General features: G+C 41.9%; 1 protein-coding gene across 11 annotated transcripts in view; it reads left to right on the top strand.

Moving 5' to 3' along the window:
• Positions 1 to 21,773, top strand: part of MAP7D3 (MAP7 domain containing 3) — a 43,108-nt gene that overhangs the window by 2,087 nt on the left and 19,248 nt on the right. For 4 of the 11 annotated variants that reach the window (XM_075573205.1, XM_075573203.1, XM_075573201.1 and 1 more), the window contains exons 2-8: positions 11,658 to 11,756; positions 11,859 to 11,939; positions 12,607 to 12,770; positions 14,687 to 14,801; positions 16,249 to 16,344; positions 17,702 to 17,803; positions 20,958 to 21,050. In XM_075573205.1, the coding sequence (XP_075429320.1) occupies positions 11,658 to 11,756; positions 11,859 to 11,939; positions 12,607 to 12,770; positions 14,687 to 14,801; positions 16,249 to 16,344; positions 17,702 to 17,803; positions 20,958 to 21,050 (750 nt within the window). The remainder of the gene's footprint in view (positions 1 to 11,657; positions 11,757 to 11,858; positions 11,940 to 12,606; positions 12,771 to 14,686; positions 14,802 to 16,248; positions 16,345 to 17,701; positions 17,804 to 20,957; positions 21,051 to 21,773) is intronic. The other 7 variants (XM_075573209.1, XM_075573208.1, XM_075573206.1 and 4 more) reach the window with 3 other exon arrangements.

Raw genomic sequence — 21,773 nt, 5'->3', positions numbered from 1 at the left:
AGATGCATTGTAAATTCTTCTATATTTGGTAGAATTTTCAAATTACCTGAAAGTTGCAGGGAACCCTTTAGTGATACCCAGGGAACACAAGGTTTCCTAGGAATCCCTGTTGAAAAACACTGGATATGGACTTCAATCAAAAACACATGCAACTTAATTCATAGTAAACTATAAGTCATTCCACATAATGCTATTGTACAATCTGTGAGATCTAGCTTTTGCTTGTTTGCATACAGCATAATGTCTTTTGAAATGTTTTACATTTCAGTGTTTTGAAGAGAAATAAGCAGGTGTGATAGTTTGGTAATTATTTTCTTATCCATTAAGTTTTGTTAATGGAAATTCTGCTGCTGAAGAAATTACTTAATACTGTACCACCTTTGTTGAACAAGATCATAGCCACTTATTTTTTATTCAATATTGTGGTTTTTTTGCCATTATTTTCATCAGATTTAATTTTCCTCACAAACCGGATGTTCCACAAAGGCTGAATGTGTTTACAACAGGGTGACACTTCCTTTGATTTAGCACTGCAGAGTCTGTAAGATCCTCTTCCTCAAAGCACAAGATAGACATTTATTAAATTATGAGTAATTTCTGTTAACATAAAGCTCTACAGAAGTAATGGTCTATTAAATACTGTTGATTAACATAATGACACTGTAATGTATGCTGAGAGTATTCAACATGACAATATATGCCGTTTTCCTCTGTACTTTTTTGCTATACATCTGGTATTTTAAATACTTATAATAATTCAACATACTAATCAGCCATCCTATTCAATTAAGCACAAAAAGATGTTCTCAGAGATAACGATTTGTATTTCAGACTATTGCCATTAACTGTACATGAAGAAATTATTGTTAAATAAAAAAAGAATTAAACCTCTGCTTACTAGCTTTGAGTGACATTTTATCAAGGTTACGGTTTGGTAACTGCTAGGAATGGGTGCTACACACCATTACAGAGAAGAAAACGTGCTTGCAGTAGGTCCACACAGACACTTGGTGAGCATTGGTGGTTTTGTTTTGCCGTTTGTAAGTTCTGTTGAGAGCTAGTGCTTTGAAGTGACATTTTTATCAAATAGGTAGATGTGGAGTTTGGAATATGTTTAGTAAAACATCCAAGCTGGCTTTGGAGGCTATAATGCCTCTTTGAACCACAACAGGCTACTTTTTGAGATTGCCCCATATATTGGTTCAGTCATTGTTGAGTAAGATGTCCTTTTGCACGCGGGTTCACCACCACTGCCTCTTTTATGGGAAGCGGCAGACATTATAAACATAAGGCCTCGGATATAGTACGGGCGCACGCAACGGAGCACATGCCGTCACGCGCGCCGTGTACTAGAAGCGATCTGTTGACTGTAGGATTGTGCAATGAAGGGCATGCCGGGGGGGGGAGTCGGGGGTGCCCGTGACGTCACGTGAGCGGTTAGCCCTCATTGGCTGAACCGCGCACGTGACACAGCCGTTGCGAGGCAAATTGAAACAAATTTGTCTCAAAGTATCGTTCTCCACGTCGTGCTCGTGCACACGCGTTCTATGGCCATGCGCATAGCCTTCCAGCATGTTGATTTTGGTCCGCACGATGTCACTATGGATGCAGCCCAACGCGTGATTATACCAAAAAATGTGCGCAGTGTTGCCTGGAGCGACGCCACGCAGTGCCAAAACAAAGAGTATGCTTCCCCGCAAAGAGCTTATACCTACCTCGACTGCTGCGCCGCTTGCTACTGTAATGCGGGGGATAGTTGAAGAGTTTTCCAAATTTGTTTTCTGGTTGCGACGACCACGTGACGCAGCCGTCCAATCAAAGAACAGATATCAGCCTCGTCTCCCCTGCAGTCGCGCGCGTAAAAGAATGTGCTTGTGCACATGTCGCTCTGCGATATCACAAATGTGATGTCACAGATGCACGAGTGCTGCAGTGCATCTATATAATCGCAGTCTAAGGCTACGACCTCAGTCACTGCATGCACGTGCGTGTCAGAGCGCCTGGTGGCGTGTGCACCAGTTTAAGCTTTGGCCTAGGCATAGCAATGGGACGTGCAGGTAGGCGCGGCCATGTCACATGCACTATCATGCACTACCAATGGTTGCCAGTCAACCATGTGACCGCGTCACTGCACGGATGACCAAATTCTTGTCTTCCCTTCCTGCGGTTACGCCATCGCGCTTTGTGCGCGCACACACGCCAACTGGGGCCTGCCCTATAGAGGGCAGTACTTTGTGTGGACTTGGCCTAAGACACATAGGATTCAAACATATTCCACAATTTACACACATGGTTTACATAGTTTTCTGGTACAATCAACATTTTATTGGCACAATTCAGATTACAATTTAAGTGAACTCCTGCAGTTTCAGGTTAGGATTTATTTTAGATGGTGCATTTTCATTTTGTTCATCAATGTCAAACCATCCAGCAGCCTTGACTGACAGTTCTAATGAGGCAGAATCATGTCTAAAGGACCACTTAAATATGAATTTAATTTATAACTTCTTAACACAAATTGGTGCAGTGCGGATTTTTTAGTTGAAAATCTGTAAATACATAAAACTTTATTGAAAAGCTATAAAATATTTAACATTTCTGAAACGAAAGTGCAAGCAAATTATTGCTGAGCAAGTGATTGTAATGAGTAAAGTAAAAAATAAAAGAAATTGCTCATGCAGTTAGTGCCAAATTCATTATGCGTAAAATATACATAAATTCAGTAGAATAGTGATTGCCAACGAAGTTCGTGAGTTGTCTTGAAGGGGTTTAAAAAAACAAAAAACTGGCAGCGATGTATCCCAAGCAGTATAGTGGGGTCCTGCACCTGTGTGGGGACTGCGCACTTAGGCTGCGTCCATGCTGCCGAAGACCGCGCAGAGGTGTGCGTGTGACGTCACCTGCTTTCAGCGGGAGCGGTTTTTGGCCATGCTAGACGCGCCTTGGGGGGCATGTCTAGCAGTGTCACGGAGCTGATTCGCCTTCATTGGGCAAACCGCTCATGTGACCTGGCCGTTTTGCCGAGGAATTAGATTGAACTGATTCCTCGCACACCGCGTGCCCCCTCCTGCTATCGCACGCGCGGTCTATGGGCGCTATCACTACCTTAAGACATTGTGATCGTGCCACGCGGTCTTCGGCAGCATGGATGCAGCCTTACTAAGGCCCCAAACTGCACCTTGCCGTGGTGGTATAGCTGCCGCTTACAGCAGGAGTTTCCAAAGTCGCTCCCCACGATGCTTTGCATCTACAGCGAAAAGGCATTGGTGGGGGGGAAACTATACCACACATGCGGTCTGCATACACAGAGGTGCGGTTTTGGGCCTTACAAACTCGAGACACTATGCTGCCTTTGATTCTTCAAACCGTTTTGTTAGCAATACTCTAAAGATAGACAATTAGATGTATTTATTAAGGATTGAAGGAACAATTATTTTCTAGCAAGGGTGCACAATGTAAAAAAAGGTTGGGAACCGCTGCATTAAAGCAAAGTTTGCTATTGGTGTTTTACAGTATACCGAATTGGTTGTATGCATTATAGCATATACAGTATACAAGACCAAAAATAAATAGTGACTGCTTTTTCTTATTTATATGTAAAATGAAAGTTTGTCTGCAAGGACTTTTTGTATGTTGTGACTGTAAACATACATTTTTAATCTAATCTGCATGATAGCAGCAGATTCATTTGGAAGTAACACGAAGTTTTTGCAACACTTGTTTCCTGTATTGCTTGTCGGCATGTACTTTTTAAAGTGTCGCATATCTTTAAGGAACCCTTTTTATGCCAAAAGTGATTTGGTCTTTCAACGTGAGTGAATGTCATTGTGCATTCATAACTCATTATTGTTCGCTAAAACAGTGTGCCCATTTACTGCTGAATGACTGTTTTGATACCAGTAAAACAATTAAAAGAAGTCCAGGAGTTGAGTCTGTGAATTTTAGCTTTCAGTACTGAAGGAGTCTATGTGTACATGACTGTGCAATGCATTTATATAATCTAATGCAGGGGCGGGCAACTCCAGTCCTCAAGGGCCACCAACACATCAGGTTATCAGGATATCCCTGCTTCAGCACAGGTGGCTCAATCCTGGAGCTACTAATTGAGCCACCTGTGCTGAAGCAGTGATCTCCTGAAAACCTGACGTGTTGGTGACACTTGAGGACTGAAGTTGCCCGTCCTTGTTTTAAACCCATTTACACGAATAGCCGTACATTTTTCAACAAAATCCTTCAACATAAATAGCCCAAAGCAATGTGCTATTGCCAGTCGCTACTGTGACAAATGTCAGTCAGCGCTGCAACATAGACGCCTGGATTAGATTTTTAGGCGCCAGGATTTTTTCGGCCCTGATTTATCATAGTTCCGTTGAAGTAAAGAATTAATTCAAAATATGCTGAAAGCTGTATGCAACAATTCCGTATCGTATAATGGATATTTATCATTGACATCAGATTCAATACTGTACGGTCTTTGTTCTTTGGTGGATAAGGATCATTTTCCTGATGATAGTTTCCATAGAGATATTTTCTTGCTTCCTAGCATTTTATTGTGGAGGGCCTAGTTGAAATACACTATGGACCACAGAGAAATGTAACTCTCTGGGGGATAGGTCTCTCTCTCTCTCGCTATGCAACACTTGTGTTGCAAGTGTTTAAGATTAGACATACACCGTCTTAGCAAGGTCAAAACCCAGTCCCACAGTATTATGTATTTAATTGTGCCATCTGGAGTGCTACTGGGAAAGTGAACTGTAATATACAGCACTACACAAAGAAGCTCCAATGCTCCAACCTTCACGAGGTTGCAAACCTCATGTATTTTGGCCGAAAGATTAAACTAAATGACCCATACTTATGAGAAGAAAAAGCGTATAGAAAAAAAACCTCATATTGGATGTTAAAGCTGCAGTTAAAGCAATGCTATTTCTTGGAAGATGAAAAGCCACACTGGTCTGCACCATCATTCTGTTTTCCCTTATTTTGAGATGCTTATGCATCATATCACCTACCTGATACAAGAAGTTTGAAAATTCTACTTTGCATTGGGGAATTTGCCTTTTTTATTTATACACACTGTAAGTAGATCAACTGAAGGACATGGGCGTCCGCAGAAATTTTTTCAGGGGGGGGGGGGCATAATTTATAACCGCAGCGCAATGGCGGTCCCGGCTGCGACACAGATTGGTCCCGACTTGAGAGTGAGACGGCTTTCATTGGTAGGTAGTGTTACCAATGAGAGCCGCATCAATCCCGAGTGCTACCAATGACAGTGCGCTGCGCTTCCTCCTGCGTAGCAGCATAGGCTAGCCTACCACTAGCTGCCTGCCGCGGCGCCAGGGGCACCCACCCACCTCGGGCACCCACCCACCTCCGTCCCGGTCCACCCACCTCCGTCCCGGTCCACCCAGAGTCTGTTTTTGGCGTTTATAGCGCCGTTAACGTACTGTACGGCGCCATAAATGACAAAAACAGCCCTGGACTGCGAGTGATCCAGGCAGAGCCGCCAACAGAAATCATGGGGCCCAGGACAAATGAAAGGAGCAGGCCCCCCCCCGAACCCATAGCGCACCTACCACGAAAAAATATCTTTTAGAGCGCAACTTTTACTTAACTGTTTTCTTATTGTGATACAGAATAAAACATTACAATGCAACCTGTTTATTTTTATATTTTCAACAAAAGACATGTGTCTGCCTGCCTGGGTGGGTGAGTGGGTGAATGACAGTAGAATGACAGTGGGTGGGTGGGTGAATGACAGTGGGTGGGTGAATGACAGTGGGTGGGTGGGTGAATGACAGTGGGTGGGTGGGTGAATGACGGTTGAATGACGGTGGGTGGGTGGGTGGGATAATGACGGTAGGTGGGTGGATGAATGATGGTGGGTGGATGAATGATGGTGGGTGAATGACAGTGAGTGAGTGGGTGGATGGGTGAATGACAGTGGGTGAATGACAGTGGGTGGGTGAGTGAATGTTGAATGTGGGTGGGTGAATGTTGAATGTGGGTGGGTGAATGATGGTGGGTGGGTGAATGACGGTGGGAGAGAGTGACTGGGTGGGTGGGTGACAGTGACTGGGTGTGTGGGTGACAGTGACTGGGTGGGTGGGTGACAGTGACTGGGTGGGTGACAGTGACTGGGTGGGTGGGTGACAGTGACTGGGTGGGTGGGAGACAGTGACTGGGTGGGTGGGAGACAGTGACTGGGTGGGTGGGAGACAGTGACTGGGTGGGAGACAGTGACTGGGTGGGACAGTGACTTGACAGTGACTGAGTGGGTGACAGTGACTTGGTGAGTGACAGTCAGTGACTGGGTGGGTGACAGTGACAGTGGTTGACGTTGTCAGTGGGTAATGGTGACAGTGGGTGACGGTGACAGTGGGTTATGGTGACAGTGGGTGACAGTGACTGGGTGGGGTGACTTACCTTGACCGGGTGGGTGCAGCTTGTCGCCGGACGCGTCCCCCTCCTGCCCCCGATATCCCCTTCTGCCCCCGATATCCCCTTCTGCCCCCGATATCCCCGCGGCAGCTGCTAGGGACGGGAGGTGGGCTTGGGGAGGGGGCGCGGGAGGAGGGCTCGGGGGGGGCACGGGAGGTGGGCTCGGGGGGGGGGGCAAGGCCACGGGAGGTGGGCCGGGGGCACGTGGGAGGTGGGTGCGCGGGAAGCTGGCCAAGGGGGGGAAGCGGGCCGCAGGAGGAGCTGGTACTTCCTCCTCCATCCCACGTTGGGAGTGGGAGGGGGAGCGGGCCGCAGAGGAGCTGGTACTTCCTCCTCCATCCCACGTTGGGAGTGGGAGGGGGAGCGGGCCGCAGAGGAGCTGGTACTTCCTCCTCCGTCCCACGTTGGGAGGGGGAGCGGGCCGCAGAGGAGCTGGTACTTCCTCCTCCGTCCCACGTTGGGAGAGGGAGCAGGCCGCAGAGGAGCTGGTACTTCCCCCTCCATCCCACATTGGGAGCGGGAGGGGGAGCGGGCCGCAGAGGAGCTGGTACTTCCCCCTCCATCCCACGTTGGGAGGGGGAGCGGGCCACAGAGGAGCTGGTACTTCCTCCTCCATCCCACGTTGGGAGCGGGAGGGGGAGCGGGCCGCAGAGGAGCTGGTACTTCCCCCTCCATCCCACGTTGGGAGCGGGAGGGGGAGCAGGCCGCAGAGGAGCTGGTACTTCCCCCTCCATCCCACGTTGGGAGCGGGAGGGGGAGCAGGCCGCAGAGGAGCTGGTACTTCCCCCTCCATCCCACGTTGGGAGCGGGAGGGGGAGCAGGCCGCAGAGGAGCTGGTACTTCCCCCTCCATCCCACGTTGGGAGCGGGAGGGGGAGCAGGCCGCAGAGGAGCTGGTACTTCCCCCTCCATCCCACGTTGGGAGCGGGAGGGGGAGCAGGCCGCAGAGGAGCTGGTACTTCCCCCTCCATCCCACGTTGGGAGCGGGAGGGGGAGCGGGCCGCAGAGGAGCTTGGCTTGTACTTCCCCCTCCGTCCCACTTTGGGAGCGGGGGGAAGCGGGCCCTACTTGCCCTGCGCATGCGCGCCGGGACCGCGGGGAATCGGCGCCATTTTTTTAAACTTTTTTTTTTTTAAATTTATTTAATTAACTGGTGCCCGGCCGCGCAGGGGGCCCGGCCTGACCCACGGGGCCCGGGAAGCAGTACCCTTTGTCCCCCCTGTGCCCCCCCTGTTTGCGTCCCTGGATCCAGGGGGGGGCAAGCGCCCCCCCTTACCCCCTCCTGCGGACGCCCATGCTGAAGGAGCCAAGACCCCCTTCCCTGTTGAAACAATCCAGTTGCAGTTAATACAGTTGTACACTATATTTCTCTTCTTCTTTTCTGGGTGACCTGGAAAAACACTCCCTCTGGATTTTGGAAATGTAGATGTATATTAATTACATATTGTTTATACTTATGTGCTGGCAGAGGATCGATATGATTGCAATTGAGTAAAGGGTTAGTATTAATTCATTGAAAGTAGCTTGCGGAGGAGAAAGGTGAGTTGGCTAGAGTAGCCATGTGTAGTAACCCTGGTTGCATAGAATAGCTGTGTGTATTAACCCTGGTTGCATATGTAAGTCACGTGCCCCACTTTTGTGCTGTTTCGTGACAGATGGTATATGGGGACGAATTGAGTTGAGATTGTTTATTTGAGGGACCTTTTGCGAAGGTGAAAAGTGGGCCAGCTTGAAAGCTATGAATTAACCCCTGTCCCGTATGCAGGTCACGTGCTCACAGGTGTGCTGTACGTGACATTGTACAAGACCATAAGCAATGCTTTCAATCAGCTTTTTCTTCATTACATTTAGGACAGCTTCCTGACTCACTTTTGCAAGCAAATTTCCTTCGCAAAGGTGCTATATATGCTCTTTATTATCTTGATGTGTGTTTCTTGCCTTATTGCACAACTAAGAACCTTCAAATTGGCTTCCTGGGGCATAATTAACTTGTCAAATGATACTAGTTTTGGAAAATCTATTTCCCATGCTCATATGTATTTTCCCAGGCCTTCTCTGCAAACAGTGCAGGTTTTAAGGCTATTCTTTCATTAGCACAGTTGGCCCAATCATTTTGACTGAACCACCTGTGCTCAAGCAGGTGTTTCCTTAGCCTGTACCATTAGTGGACCTTGAGGGCTGGAGTTGAGAACCTCTTGTGGCATTCATTTTGCTAAAAACTAGCCAACTGAAATTCTCCCGATGTAGAAAAAATGCAGGGGGAATGAGCAAGCCATAGACCACCATGCATGTTTGCAAGGTACAAGCACCTAATCATCATTAACCTACCACAGGTTTAAGTGCTTCCTTATATTTAGGTAGATATATATAGGAATACCCTATCAAAATGCTAAAAAGTACATATTTATCAAGAGAAAAATTACAGTTGGTTGGGTGTAGGTGATGCCATTATTGGATGTCTCCGCATTGTCACGTGTATTACTACTGTGAAGCTCTATGTACACTAATGGTGCTATATACATACATACATGTCTGATGCTTGTAAAATGGTGTACGGCTTTCGGGTCACTCGGTACGTTTTTTAGGCAGGTGTTGCAAGTAAAACTGGTGCTCCTTCCATTTTAAGGGTGGGGCAAGTGTGTGTATAAAGTCATTAAACGTCATTCATAATCGCAAAGTGTTGCAAAATATTTGTGTAATACAATTATTAGGGGTATTGGGTGTGGAATAAATTAAGTACTATCAGTGCTTGTTAGCCATTCTGTTTTTAAGCATCTGTCCTGCATAACTAAGATAAAATTTGCTTATGCAGAGTACAGAATTGGATAGACCACATTGAAGGATCTGCATGTCATTGAGTCATTCGATTGCATATTCTTACCCTCTTTTCTAAATAAATATAGCTCTCCTTTTGGAGGTTGTTTAAAAATGTATACTAAATGAGCATTGTCTCTTCCCACTTCTATGAAAAAGCATTTTTCGGAGCGATTGCTGCAAATTTCTTAATTTCATGATCTCGTGCTGCACCCCCAGTATGGTATTTCATTAAAGAAGGAGTCCTTTGTGAATATAATGTTGGGTTTTTATTCTTTGGTAACCCGGAGTTCTAGTCCCGATTTAAAATAGTTTTTTGTTTGCGCTTTTAGAGTCTTTTCCTAAAGCAGGAACATAAGGAAAGCTGCTTCTTATTATTCTGACATCATCCAGTTAATACAAACACTGTTTTTAGAATGTTTCATGGAAGAAGCATTGTGCATTCCTCTTTACTTGTATAGCAGTATGTATTAAGGGAGAACAACTGCATTTGTTTGAAATGCTGTTTTCTTTTACATATTTGTTAGCTGAAAAACAAACAGTGTACTGTATGTTGTTAGAGTGATAGTCATTTGACAGCGTCTAGTATACTGTATCTACAAATGGCGCCTTTATTCCTTTCTCAATTTTATGGCTATTTATCTAATGCGTCAACGATATGGAATTGGTTCGAAAACCAATATGGAAAAGTATCTTCAGCAAATTGGGATGTACAATGTGATATAGCATTTATTGAATTTAAATATTTTTAGCTGCTTTAAAGAGGCAATCCAAGCTGTCTCCCCCTCACCCCCCTTATTTTTTTTAAATACTTGATTGAAGCAGGGGGTCTGGAGCTGAACCCCATTAATTTCAGCTCCGAGGACCCCCTGCTTCTGGAAGTACTTGCCTCCCATAGTGGGTGCCGTAGCCACTACAGGGTTCACTACTGTATATTGCTGCTTTTCAAAGCTCCCGAGCCCTGCAGGCCAATAGGAAGCCGTGATGTCATCCGCGCGGGTTTCTATTGTCCCATGTGACCAGGGTGCTTTAAACTGCGGAGATACCGGCACCCCCTTTGTAGGTAAGTATCTCTGGAATCAGGGGGTCCCCGGAGCTGAAATGAATGGGGTTCAGCTTCGGAGACCCCCTGCTTCAAACATATTAAAAAATTATTGCTCCTTTAAATACCATTATTTACATTCATTGGAGTAAAGTAAAATATAGTCATATAATTTATGCAGAATTTTATTTTGTGTATGCAACATTTTACAAAATGAAAGAAAAATAAAGTACAAAATCATGGAATTAAAATCAAAATTGGGGGAAAAACTAAAATTATTCTCTCTCTTGCTCAACAGCCACCTTTTATTAAGATGTGAGCATTGTATACAATGGAACTGCTTATACAGTATTAGGATTTTAGTACAATGTCCTCTACAGCAGGGGTATGCAAACAAGGAGGGGGGGGGGCGGCACTTGCAGAGGCCTCACGCTCTTCCCCAAAGCAGTTAAAGTAAATGCTGCAGGGCCTCTAAATTCACTTACCTTGTCCCCGATGGTTTCGGGCGAAGCATTGCCATGGCAATGCGAAATCACATGACCCCGCAGCATCATTTGATGCCGGAGACAAGGGAGGGGGGCGCAGGGGGAAAGTTTGTGTGTCCCTGCTTTACAGAATATTAGAAATTTTGATCCGTAACCATTATATTTTGACAATAACTTTAGAGATGGGTGACTTTTCCCCCTAAATCCTAATCTAATGCAGATTGGCCAGATATATTCTTCAAACCTCCCTCCAAATAAATTGGGGAGAGATGCCTTTGCTTAAAAAGGAGCACAACTGAGGTACCCTGGGAGATATGCTAATGGTTTTGTAAAGTATATTTAAATTAGCCATATCCCTAAAAGAATTTCCATACGAACTATATTGATTGAGTTAGCAAACCTAAGGCACCTAGTGACTGGCATGGTGTACTGGTATCTGACCCAACAGGATTAGCACCCACACAACCTCTGTTATTCAGGACAGCAGCTCTAGCAGTGTGAGTTTTTTTTTTTTTTTTTTTGAACATTTTTATCAATTATAAGTGTCCAGAGGATACAAAAAAATGATGAGGATGAGGATAAGGGGGGTCATGGTACAATTCATATACCTCTCTAGTTTTCTAAGATATCCCTAAGATTCTTCGACTGAGCCGCTGAAGCAGGGATATCCTGAAAACCTGACGTGTTGGTGACCCTTGAGGACTGGTTTAAAAGGAAATCGATCAAAAGTAAAGCAGTCTATTTATGGCGAAGAGCATAAATAACCATAGTACAAAACATGTTTTAGTTGGCTCCTTTGCCAAATGGGTGGTGCAGGTAAATAAAGTAAATGTTTTCTTTCTTCTAACTTAAGTTTGTGTGGTTTTCATTGAACAGTTGCTGCAGCACAAGCACTCGCCGATGAACGAAGAAGCCAAAGTGGAACTAGCCCTATTCCTGCTAATTCCACAGTTAATGTAAAGACAACCAAGCCAGGTAAGTATTGTTGCATGTTAAACTTTTTTTTTTTAAAGAACATTTTAGAGACCTTAAAGATAATAAAATTGGTTGATCCCTTCAATCTTCTGCTTTTTACAGTTCTTGATGGCTCGGCTTTAAGAACTGACGAGAGGCAAAGATTAGCCAGGGAACGCAGAGAAGAGCGTGAAAAGCAAAATGGTAGGTTTAGAATTCATTCCACACTTATGTTAATTTACAATCATCTGTGTTTATGATGGTATAGGGAATCATTTCTGCATGGTTACTGCTATACATAAGGCGTGGGCCATGGTGATGTCAAGCGGGTGCTTTTCCTGTCCAATGTAGACGCGCCGTGGGGGGACTGATTTCTTGCGCAACGCGTGCCCCCTCCTGCCTCCGCGTGCGTCCGTGCGGTCTATGGGCGCGATCAATGCCTTAAGACAATCTGATCGCGCTCCGCACGGACGTCTCTGACAGCATGGACTCCGCCTTAGTTATAAGATGCTTCCAGGAGCCCAGTGCTTTCCATTTCCAAACACTCAATTAATTATGTTGCATATTTTCACATTTGTTTAAAAATTCTTAACTAGTTTTCTCATTTCCGTGATCTCACAAAGTCTGAGTCCTTTTTTTATCACTCAAAAGAGAGTTGGGTGTAGTCATTGCATCCTATCCTAAAGAAGTGATTTACAGGGGACACCAACAACCCCCCGCCCCCCTTTTTAAAAAAAAAAAATTTTTTAATTATTATTAGTCACAATATGAAACTCTTCCCCCATATGCATCTTTAGTTGTTTTATGTGTAAATGGCCATTGTGAATGATTTCAACCAGCTTTTATTTATTTATTTTTTAAATAACTTTAGCCGCCAAAGAATTACAACTAATTGAAAGGGAAAAGAAATCAAAACTACAATATGAAAAACAAATGGAGGAAAAGCAAAGGAAACTGGAAGAACAAAAACAGAAAGATGAGCAGAAAAGAACAGCAGTAGAAGAAAAAAGAAAACAAAAAGGTCTTGAGGAAAAGGTACTTTTTTAATGTTCTGTTTTAGGTTGTTACGAAGAGGCACATTACAGCTCATTAGTACATTTTTATGTGAGGATGTTTAGTCACCCTTTGCTAATCAAAACACAAGGAAAGCAACGATACCTTGTTATCCCCATTAAGTATTAGGAGTACCAATGTTATGATGGATACCTTTGTTCTCCATGTTGGTACTAGTGGTTTTTGGTCACTGTCTTTTTTAAATGATGGCTGTCTTTTAATAACATAAGTGACAGTGTTTTGACTGTTAACTACCACTGTGTAGACAGCGGCAGAAACAACTTGAGGAGTCCTGTGCACTATCGCCCTTGCTATATAGGAGCACAGAACTATAGTATTGTTACTTTGAATTTTACTAGGCCATTTATATTGGTGCTTTGCAATATTCTATATACTGTCTCATTTTTCAGTCTTTGTGAATTGCATAGTTGATGAGGTTGAAAATAGACATATGTCAATCGAGTCTGACTTATACTAAATTCAGACAGCCGTTACTTATCCTATATTTATATTGATCCAGAGGAAGGCAAACAAAAATCCCAGTGAAACATTCAATGCTGTACAGGCATACCCCGCTTTAAGTACACTCACTTTAAGTACACTCGCGAGTAAGTACATATCGCCCAATAGGCAAATGCCAGCTCACGCATGCGCCTGTCATCACGTCCTGAACAGCAATACCGGCTTCCTACCTGTACCGAAGCTATGCGCAAGCAGGGAGACTATAGAGCCTGTTACAAATACGTTATTTACATCAGTTATGCACGTATATAACTATTGCAGTACAGTACATGCATCAATAAGTGGGAAAAGGTAGTGCTTCACTTTAAGTACATTTTCGCTTTACATACATGCTCCGGTCCCATTGCGTATGTTAATGCGGGTTATGCCTGTATTGAGGATATACGGGATCCTCCTTGTTACCTGCACCGTGTTAGTATAGGACATATTTGTTTTAGTTACTGGTGGTGCTGTCATTCTTTAATTATTCAATGCTGTCAGATAAGGACCAAAAAATGAGTTCCTTCCTGACTCCAAATATCGGCAATCGGCTTTGTCCATGGATCAACATCCTTCCCATGTTTACGTATTTGGTAAATTCATTCCGTTCCTTTCTAAAAAGCTGTCCACCTTTTTTGGGGGGAGATATTTATTGTATCGTAGTCAAAGTCCCCACTGTTGAGGCATAAGTAGTGTACCAGATTTATCAATGGAAAGCCCCATTGATTTAATAGGAATTATTTTTTTTCGTAAATCTGTTCTTTAAATCAATCTGGTTTCTTTGCACCAGTTTTGCAGCTGGGAAACTTTCATATATAGACCCATTGCTTCGTAATGCAATTTTGCTGTCCACTCAGTGTGATGAGCAGGTGAACCCTTCCCTGCTATATTGCCAACATTGTCATATTGCATTGGCTACTTTGTCATTTACAGGTGACCTTTCTGTAGCTTTAGTTCAGCCCTATTGCAAGATTTTCCTTCCTCTATTCTAGGAGTAGCCAACTCCAGTCAAGGATATCCCTGCTTCAGTACAGGTGGCTCAATCATTGACTGAGCTACCAGTGCTGAAGAAGGGATACCCTGAAAACCTGACCCTTGAGGACTGGAGTTGGTGACTCCTGCTCTTTTCTAAAGTGTTCACATCTAAACATAGTTTACACTAATGGTGGGTATATCATGCTCATTTGTAAATTGTGATTCACTTTTACCAGACTCCATTCCCCCTGTCTCTGAGCTAAACCATTTTTAACTCATTTTCCAAATGAGATAGAAGCTTTGACATTTGTGTCTATTGCGAAAGTTTCTTAGAGGGTGATAAATAAAAAAAATAAGAGAACTTTTTTGCTTTGGTTTTGACGGTCTTGACATGTCCTAATTGTGAAAATGTTTGATTGTAGGAACGTCGGGAAGCAAACGTACGTCGTACTTTAGAGCGTAGCAGTCAGTTGGATCAGCGACAGAAAAGATGGTCGTGGGGCGGCGGCTCCTTCGGGATAGATCCTGAAAAGCATGGTAATGATTGTCAATGTATTGTATATTCTGTGAAGCCAGAAAACAATATCTTTCATAAGCCTCTTTCTATGGTATGTTTGCAGTAGGACAAGGGCTTATTCTATAAGCTGCGAGAGTGCCGTTTCGGCTGTCTCGCAAGGAATGCCCCAGTGAAGTTAATGAGAAGTTTTCTGTGCAAGATCGCCAAAACGGCGGCACACGCAGCTTCTAAAATAAGCCCCATGGTGTCTGAAGCAGAGTAGTGAACAAATGAGAAATCTGAACCATATGGTTAGAAAGGGACTATCTGCAAGTGAACACCGTGAAAATCACAGTGACAAACGGGTATATTTATAGGTACTTAACCCTTTCATGCAGTTCTTGTAGTAAAGATGTTTTTTTTAACTAGAAAGCATATGTAGAATTCGCCAGACACTGCAAACACAAGCGACATGTAGGCACCGCCATTTTAAAGCTGCTTTGTTTGCACTCATCTCTGTAATTTAGGTAAAGTCATATAACCGTACTATTTATTTATAACAATATTTATATAGTGCACTTATCCAGTGCACTGTACATTTGTTAGGGAAAAAATGGTGGGGTTACATATGGAATATTTCATGTGATAGGCAATCTATCAGGAGACTATTTTTATAATCTGCTTTATCAATAAGCAGGCTGCTGGTTTTCCAGCATGATAAAAGGTGTGAAATTATAGGTTCTTTCTTTTATTCTTGGTGCTTTTGTAGAAGAGAGAGAGTGGTCAGATGCGTTGTAACTGGCACACATTAATTGTCAGCCATGCACTTTTAATGGCACACACTGGATTTAGTTTTTCTTGCATTTTTATTATTTAATGAACTATCGGTATGTTGCATCATAGAACAAGGAGCAGCCAAGATCCAGTTATAAGCAATTCTGTTAAAACTTTGTTTGATCAGAAAGTGTTAGTCCAATTTCCACCTGTGCTCGAAGCAAGCAGTAGAATTGAATATTGATTTTCAATCCTGAGTGTTGCAGGCTTTGTTTAGTTGCAAAAGGGTTTTCATGGTTTTTTCTGATTTGTTCCTTCATAGGCCATCTGAGTTTTCCTCTCTGTACTTTTAGGCATTTGTATTCTTGCACTACAGTATTTTAGCAGCAGTTGGTGCCTATTGACTGGAACCATATTAGGTGACATATGGCTTACAATGAAATATGTGCAAATACTGTCTGTATGATGTTTATGGAACCTGTTATCTCATATCTGAGGAGTGGTGTCCTCTCTGCGGGGAACTGGTGTGTTGGAACAGTTTCTCTCCTTTCCTGACATACCACACTTGATATTCTTAAACATGTAAAATAAATACACCTACAATTTGATCACTGAACTATTTAAAAAGTTATTCTTCACATTGGTGTAAAATTGAGGCTGAATTTCCAAATGTTATAATCCTTGTCCATCTGTTTACGTTTTGTTCTTGCTTAGGTTCACCTGGAAGTAGTTCCCCCAATCCCGTAGATATAGTTGACCTTATTCCTTGCACCACAGAGCCACAGACTGAAGATGAAAGTGGATCTGGTGGTATTGATTTAATAAATGCTTGTTTTTTCATGTATGCTAACCTCTAACATTTTTCGCTGTGCATTTTATTTGGCAATTTGTCTACACTCACGTGTACACGCGCGTACACACGCACATACACACACACGCACACACGCGCACATACGCACACATACGCACATACGCACACACGCATACACACGCACACACATACACATATACACACAGATACACATATACACACAGATACACATATACACACCACATACACATATACACACATACACACACATACACATATACACACACACACATATACACATATACACACACACACATATACACACACATACACATACACATATACACACACACACATACACATATACACACACATACATATATATACACACACACATATATATATACATATACTGTACATATATATATATATATATATACACACACACACACATATATACACACACACACACACATACATATATACACACACACATATGAGGACTGGAGTTGGACACCCGTTCTCTATGGTGTAAAATCAACCAATTTAATACACAGTATAGTTATCATCATATGCTGAATTGTACGTTATCTGAATTTAACAAGCCTTGGCCTAAAAGTTTTGTACGCATACAAAAGCAATCCTTGCTAATTTACAGTGCTTCCTTATTCTAATATCTCCTAGCATGAAGCTGACATGGGCATGCTTAATTAACCATTGCATTGTGCACTGTAGGAATGTCCGCCTTTGTTTGTTTTGTTACCTTTTTCCTTTAGTTGTTAAACTGAAAATGGAAAAGCTAATTACGAACCAACCACATTTGAAATGGTTCTCAGGATATTGCTCAGCATTGTGTATCTGGCCCTTCATGCAGTGGTAATATTCAGAACCAAATAACTTCAAGATAAAGTTTTGTTCGGGTGTACTTTTTGGTTACCGTATAAAAGGTCGGCTGGTAACCAGCAAGTAATCTCCAACAACTTGCTATGGGTTGATGACTCTCATTCCTTTGTTCATTTGTGATGAAATCACAAGTTGTCCTTATTTACTTCCCACACACCAGTATGCATTAAGTATAGTTATCAATGTAATTTTTAATGCAGTATAAAAGCACAACTGGATCAAATTATTTGAGTCAGATCTGCATCTGGGATGTCTCCTGACTAATGATCGTGTTGCTATAATCCATAATGTATCTCTTGTAACGAATATATAGCACTGATACCTCCAGGGCTGCCTGGTAATAGTTTGAAAGCATTGAGCATTGAACCGTGTGTGCGTCCTGTTTTGTTTTTTTGTTTAATATACATATAATTATTATTTTAATTTTGTTTTTGCTACATGTTGACTTTGCAGCCAACAAGCGCTCCACCTCGACAATAAATTTGAAGCAAACCGACATTGTCATTCACAAACGTTTATCATCTTCTACAACTCTTCTGAACTCTCCCGATAAAGGTACAGTTTCTTTTACATATTTATCAAGATCCTTTAGTTTACCATATTTCATTGTCACATCAGTTTATTGTACTTCAAACAAAGTTATATGCTGTATTCTGGTTATTTAAAGCGGCAGTGTATATATCCAGTTGTTTCATTTTAGGACATAAAATTACATTCCTGACCTTTAGGCCATGTTTTTTAATCAAAACATAAATTATGTGGAGTTAAACAGAAGGTGATGTTAAAAAAGACACATGTCCATAGAGTTTAACCTATGCTAAATGTAGATAACCGATACTTCTACTGTATATTTTGGAAAGCTGTTTGTCTGGTCGCTGTGCATTTGGATACCGTAAGATATCGTAACCACATTTTGCATGATGGTTCCTGAAATTAAGGAGCAGAGTTTTGTCTGTTTCGATACAATTTGGATGCTGTTTTGAATCAAGATGGCGGACTGAACCTTTCAAAACTGCACTGATTTTAACAAAATTCGCCAGGATTGTAAGAAGCTGGAATGAATTTGCATATGATCAACTTTGTTGGATGCTCCAGAGTGTGAACTGGTTGGTAAAACCTGATGGAAAAACTAAAAATCTAGTTCACCTAACAGTATTAGAATAAAAATACATCATTTATTTCTCATTAAGAAATAAAGAAAATGAATTATCCATTTATAAATCTCCGTATTTTTTGGTTTCTTGGAATTGCCAAGCAACGCTGTGTACTTTCAGCTACTCTCCTATATGTGTATTTACAGTATTTTGATACGGAGGAAGGCAAACAAAAAACCCCAGTGACACATTATCCAATGATGTCTCATAAGGTGAAAAAGACATTCCTTCCTTACTCCAAGTAACGTCAATCAGATTTTTCTTTGGACCAACAGCCTTACCATGTTTTGCTTACTTGTATACCATTTCTTTCTTAAAAAGAACCTTTTTTTTTTTTTTTTTTTTTACATATCTAATGTGTCTGCCATCACTGTTTCCATGGGTAATGAATTCCACATTTTAACTGTAAATAATCTTTTGTTGCTGGTGAAATCTCTGTTCCTGTAACCTTAAGGTAAAAAGCAGGGGTCATAGTACCGATCCTTGAGGTACTCCACTTACAACTTTAGCCCAACCTGAAAAGGTTCCATTTATGACAACTCTGTCCATCCTTCAACCAGTTTTCAATGCAGGTGCAAATATTTTTTACAGAGTCCAATTTCCTTTATTTTGTACATTAATCTCTTGTGTTGTTGATGTCAGGCTTGCATGTCCCTACTTCCCCTGTTATGATCTAGCTCCCTTTTTAAATATAGGCACAACGTCTGTCTGCTTTACGCCAATCTTGTGGTACTGAGTCTGTGGAAATGGAGTCCTTGAACAGTAAATTTAATGGTTTGACTATTACTGTACTTGGCTCCTTTGGAACTCTTGGGTGTATGCCATCGGGGCCAGGTGATTTATTTACTTTTATTTTATCAAGCTGACCATGCACTTCTTCCTCAGTTAACCAATTGTTTGTTAATATAGAGGTTGTGGCTTCCTCAGGTAGCACTATTTTTGCAATGGATTCCTCCCTGGTAAATTCAGAAGCAAATAATTTATTTTAGCCCATTGAACTCTGATATTAAAATCTTCATAAATCCCGAGCACACACTCCAACAACCCCCTGTAAGGACGGCTGTCATTATTTTTTGGCATACAAGACTGCTGTCTGTGGATGCGGGTGTCTTATCTTTTTATACCTATATTTTCTCTTCCCTTTATAATTAAATTCCATAATTTACTCGAGTATTTTTTGTTTTTATTTGAAGAAATCTTTCCGAAAGATTTTAACTATTCAATCTGAGGAACGTGGAACTCATTAAAGAAACAGAAACACGAGCTCTTTTTTTTTTGTTTTTTTTTCTTCTCTCGTTTGGAATTTGTGGATCCATGCACTGAAAGAAGTCCTTCTTTGCCAACTGACGTTCAATTGCAATCCTTTTTTAATTTTCAATTTTTGCTAATTTGATTGCCCATTTGCAACTTTCGTTACATTCCTTTTAATTCTGATATGATGCCTCTGTCCCTTCTGACTTTAACAATCTCAATACCTGCCTCTTGCTTTATTCTCTTTTCTATTGTCTTCCATAAAGGAAATCATAACTTCCTCTCAAAGCATCTTGTATGTATTGCAAAACTATTTGTTTTCATTATCTAGCATCTTTTGGAGCACAGACCAGTTGCTTATATGCATATTAGTGTAGTACTTTTTTAATCCCTTTATACAATTCTAATTGAAGAGTTTAAGATATTTTGCGTTGCGGACATCATTACTGTTCAAGAAAGTACATTGTCAGAGGTGTCTTTTGTACTAGTTGGGAATTTGTATTTCATTCTAAAAATTAATTAATAGTTTAAATCTTTACTTGACATCATTTTAGTATTTTGACGGCTGTAGAGGTATCTCCAGATTTTCTGACGTTTGCTTCTTAGGGCCTCATGCAGAGAGCAGCGCTATTTGCAATCTCGCCATTTTTAGGAGAAAATCGCGCTAAAAACAGCTGAAAATGGCGCGTTAGGTAAAACGCGCCATTTTTTTTTCTATTTCAAAATGTCGCCGCGCGGCTGGCGAGAAACTACATCTCGCCAGTCTGAAAAATATCCGAATTCAGAAAGGCGCGCTCGCCATCTAGCGGCTGTTTTTGGCGCTATTTTCGTCAATTTTCTCCGCCAACTAAAGTTGGCAAGAAGCAGGAGGTCGCCGGCTATAGGGAAATAAAAATAATTGCGCGATTTTTTTTTTCCCCTTTCAGCTGCGCGAATCTCCTCCTTTACAATTCTCCACATGCAGTAATGCTAAAAATAGCGGATTTCGCCCATTTCTGCATATGGAGAATAAAACTCTCCATTAAAGCTACTTTTTCTTAAACTTTCCAATTTATTCTAACGCTGCTCTCTGCATAGGCCCCTTAGTCTGGAATTTATTTATATTTTCTCTGCTTCGGTTGTTTTTAATTGACTTCTGTCCCATTACTGGCTATAACAATGTGCTGTGGTTATGTAACGAACGTCTATAACAAAGGGATTCAACTGTTTATATATCTATCTTTTTTTTTTTTCTCAGACTGCTTGCAGATTTCTCAAATTCTAATGTGAATGTTTTACAATGTTGTAATTCTGCACTTTTACAGGCTCCAAAAAGAGAAGCTCTTCATTAAGCAGACTGAATAACAAAGTTCCTTCGCAGCAGTCCTCACCTAGGGTCTCAAACTTGGAAAAGAAAGGTGCAGCAAATAGATACTGTTCAGATTGTCAAAAGATATAATAGTTATTCGTAGGGTTCAAAATCTCTTGGTGATTATTGCCTCTGCATCTTACACAGTCACAATTTTAACTGACTGCTACATGAAGGAAATAACTGTGTGAAAAAGTAGTAGGCTTTTAGCTTGCAAACAGCACTACACTATGAAGCGCTATGTACATTAATGGCACTATATAAATAAAGACATACAGTGGTGTCAAAAAGAAAGTACACCCTCTTTGAATTCTAAGGTTTTACATATCAGGACATAACAATCATCTGTTCCTTAGCAGGTCTTAAAATTGGGTAAATACAACCTCAGATGAACAACACATGACATACAGTATTACACCGTGTCATGATTTATTTAACAAAAATAAAGCCAAAATGGAGAAGCCATGTTTGAAAAACTATACACCTTATGATTCAATAGCTTGTAGAACCACCTTTAGCAGCAATAACTCGAAGTCATCGTTTTCTATATGACTATCAGTCTCTCACATCGTTGTGGAGGAATTTTGTCCCACTCTTCTTTACAACGTTGCTTCAGTTCATCGAGGTTTGTGGGCATTTGTTTATGCACAGCTCCCTTAAGGTCCAGCCACCGCATTTCAATCGGGTTGAGGTCTGGACTTTGACTGGGCCATTGCAACACCTTGATTCTTTTCTTTTTCAGCCATTCTGTTGTAGATTTGCTGGTGAGCTT

The sequence above is a fragment of the Ascaphus truei genome, chromosome 16 (genome assembly GCF_040206685.1).
Source record: "Ascaphus truei isolate aAscTru1 chromosome 16, aAscTru1.hap1, whole genome shotgun sequence".
Taxonomy (NCBI): Eukaryota; Metazoa; Chordata; class Amphibia; order Anura; family Ascaphidae; genus Ascaphus; species Ascaphus truei.
The sequence above is the reverse complement of the archived record's forward strand: the minus strand, read 5'-3'. Positions and strand labels throughout refer to the sequence as shown.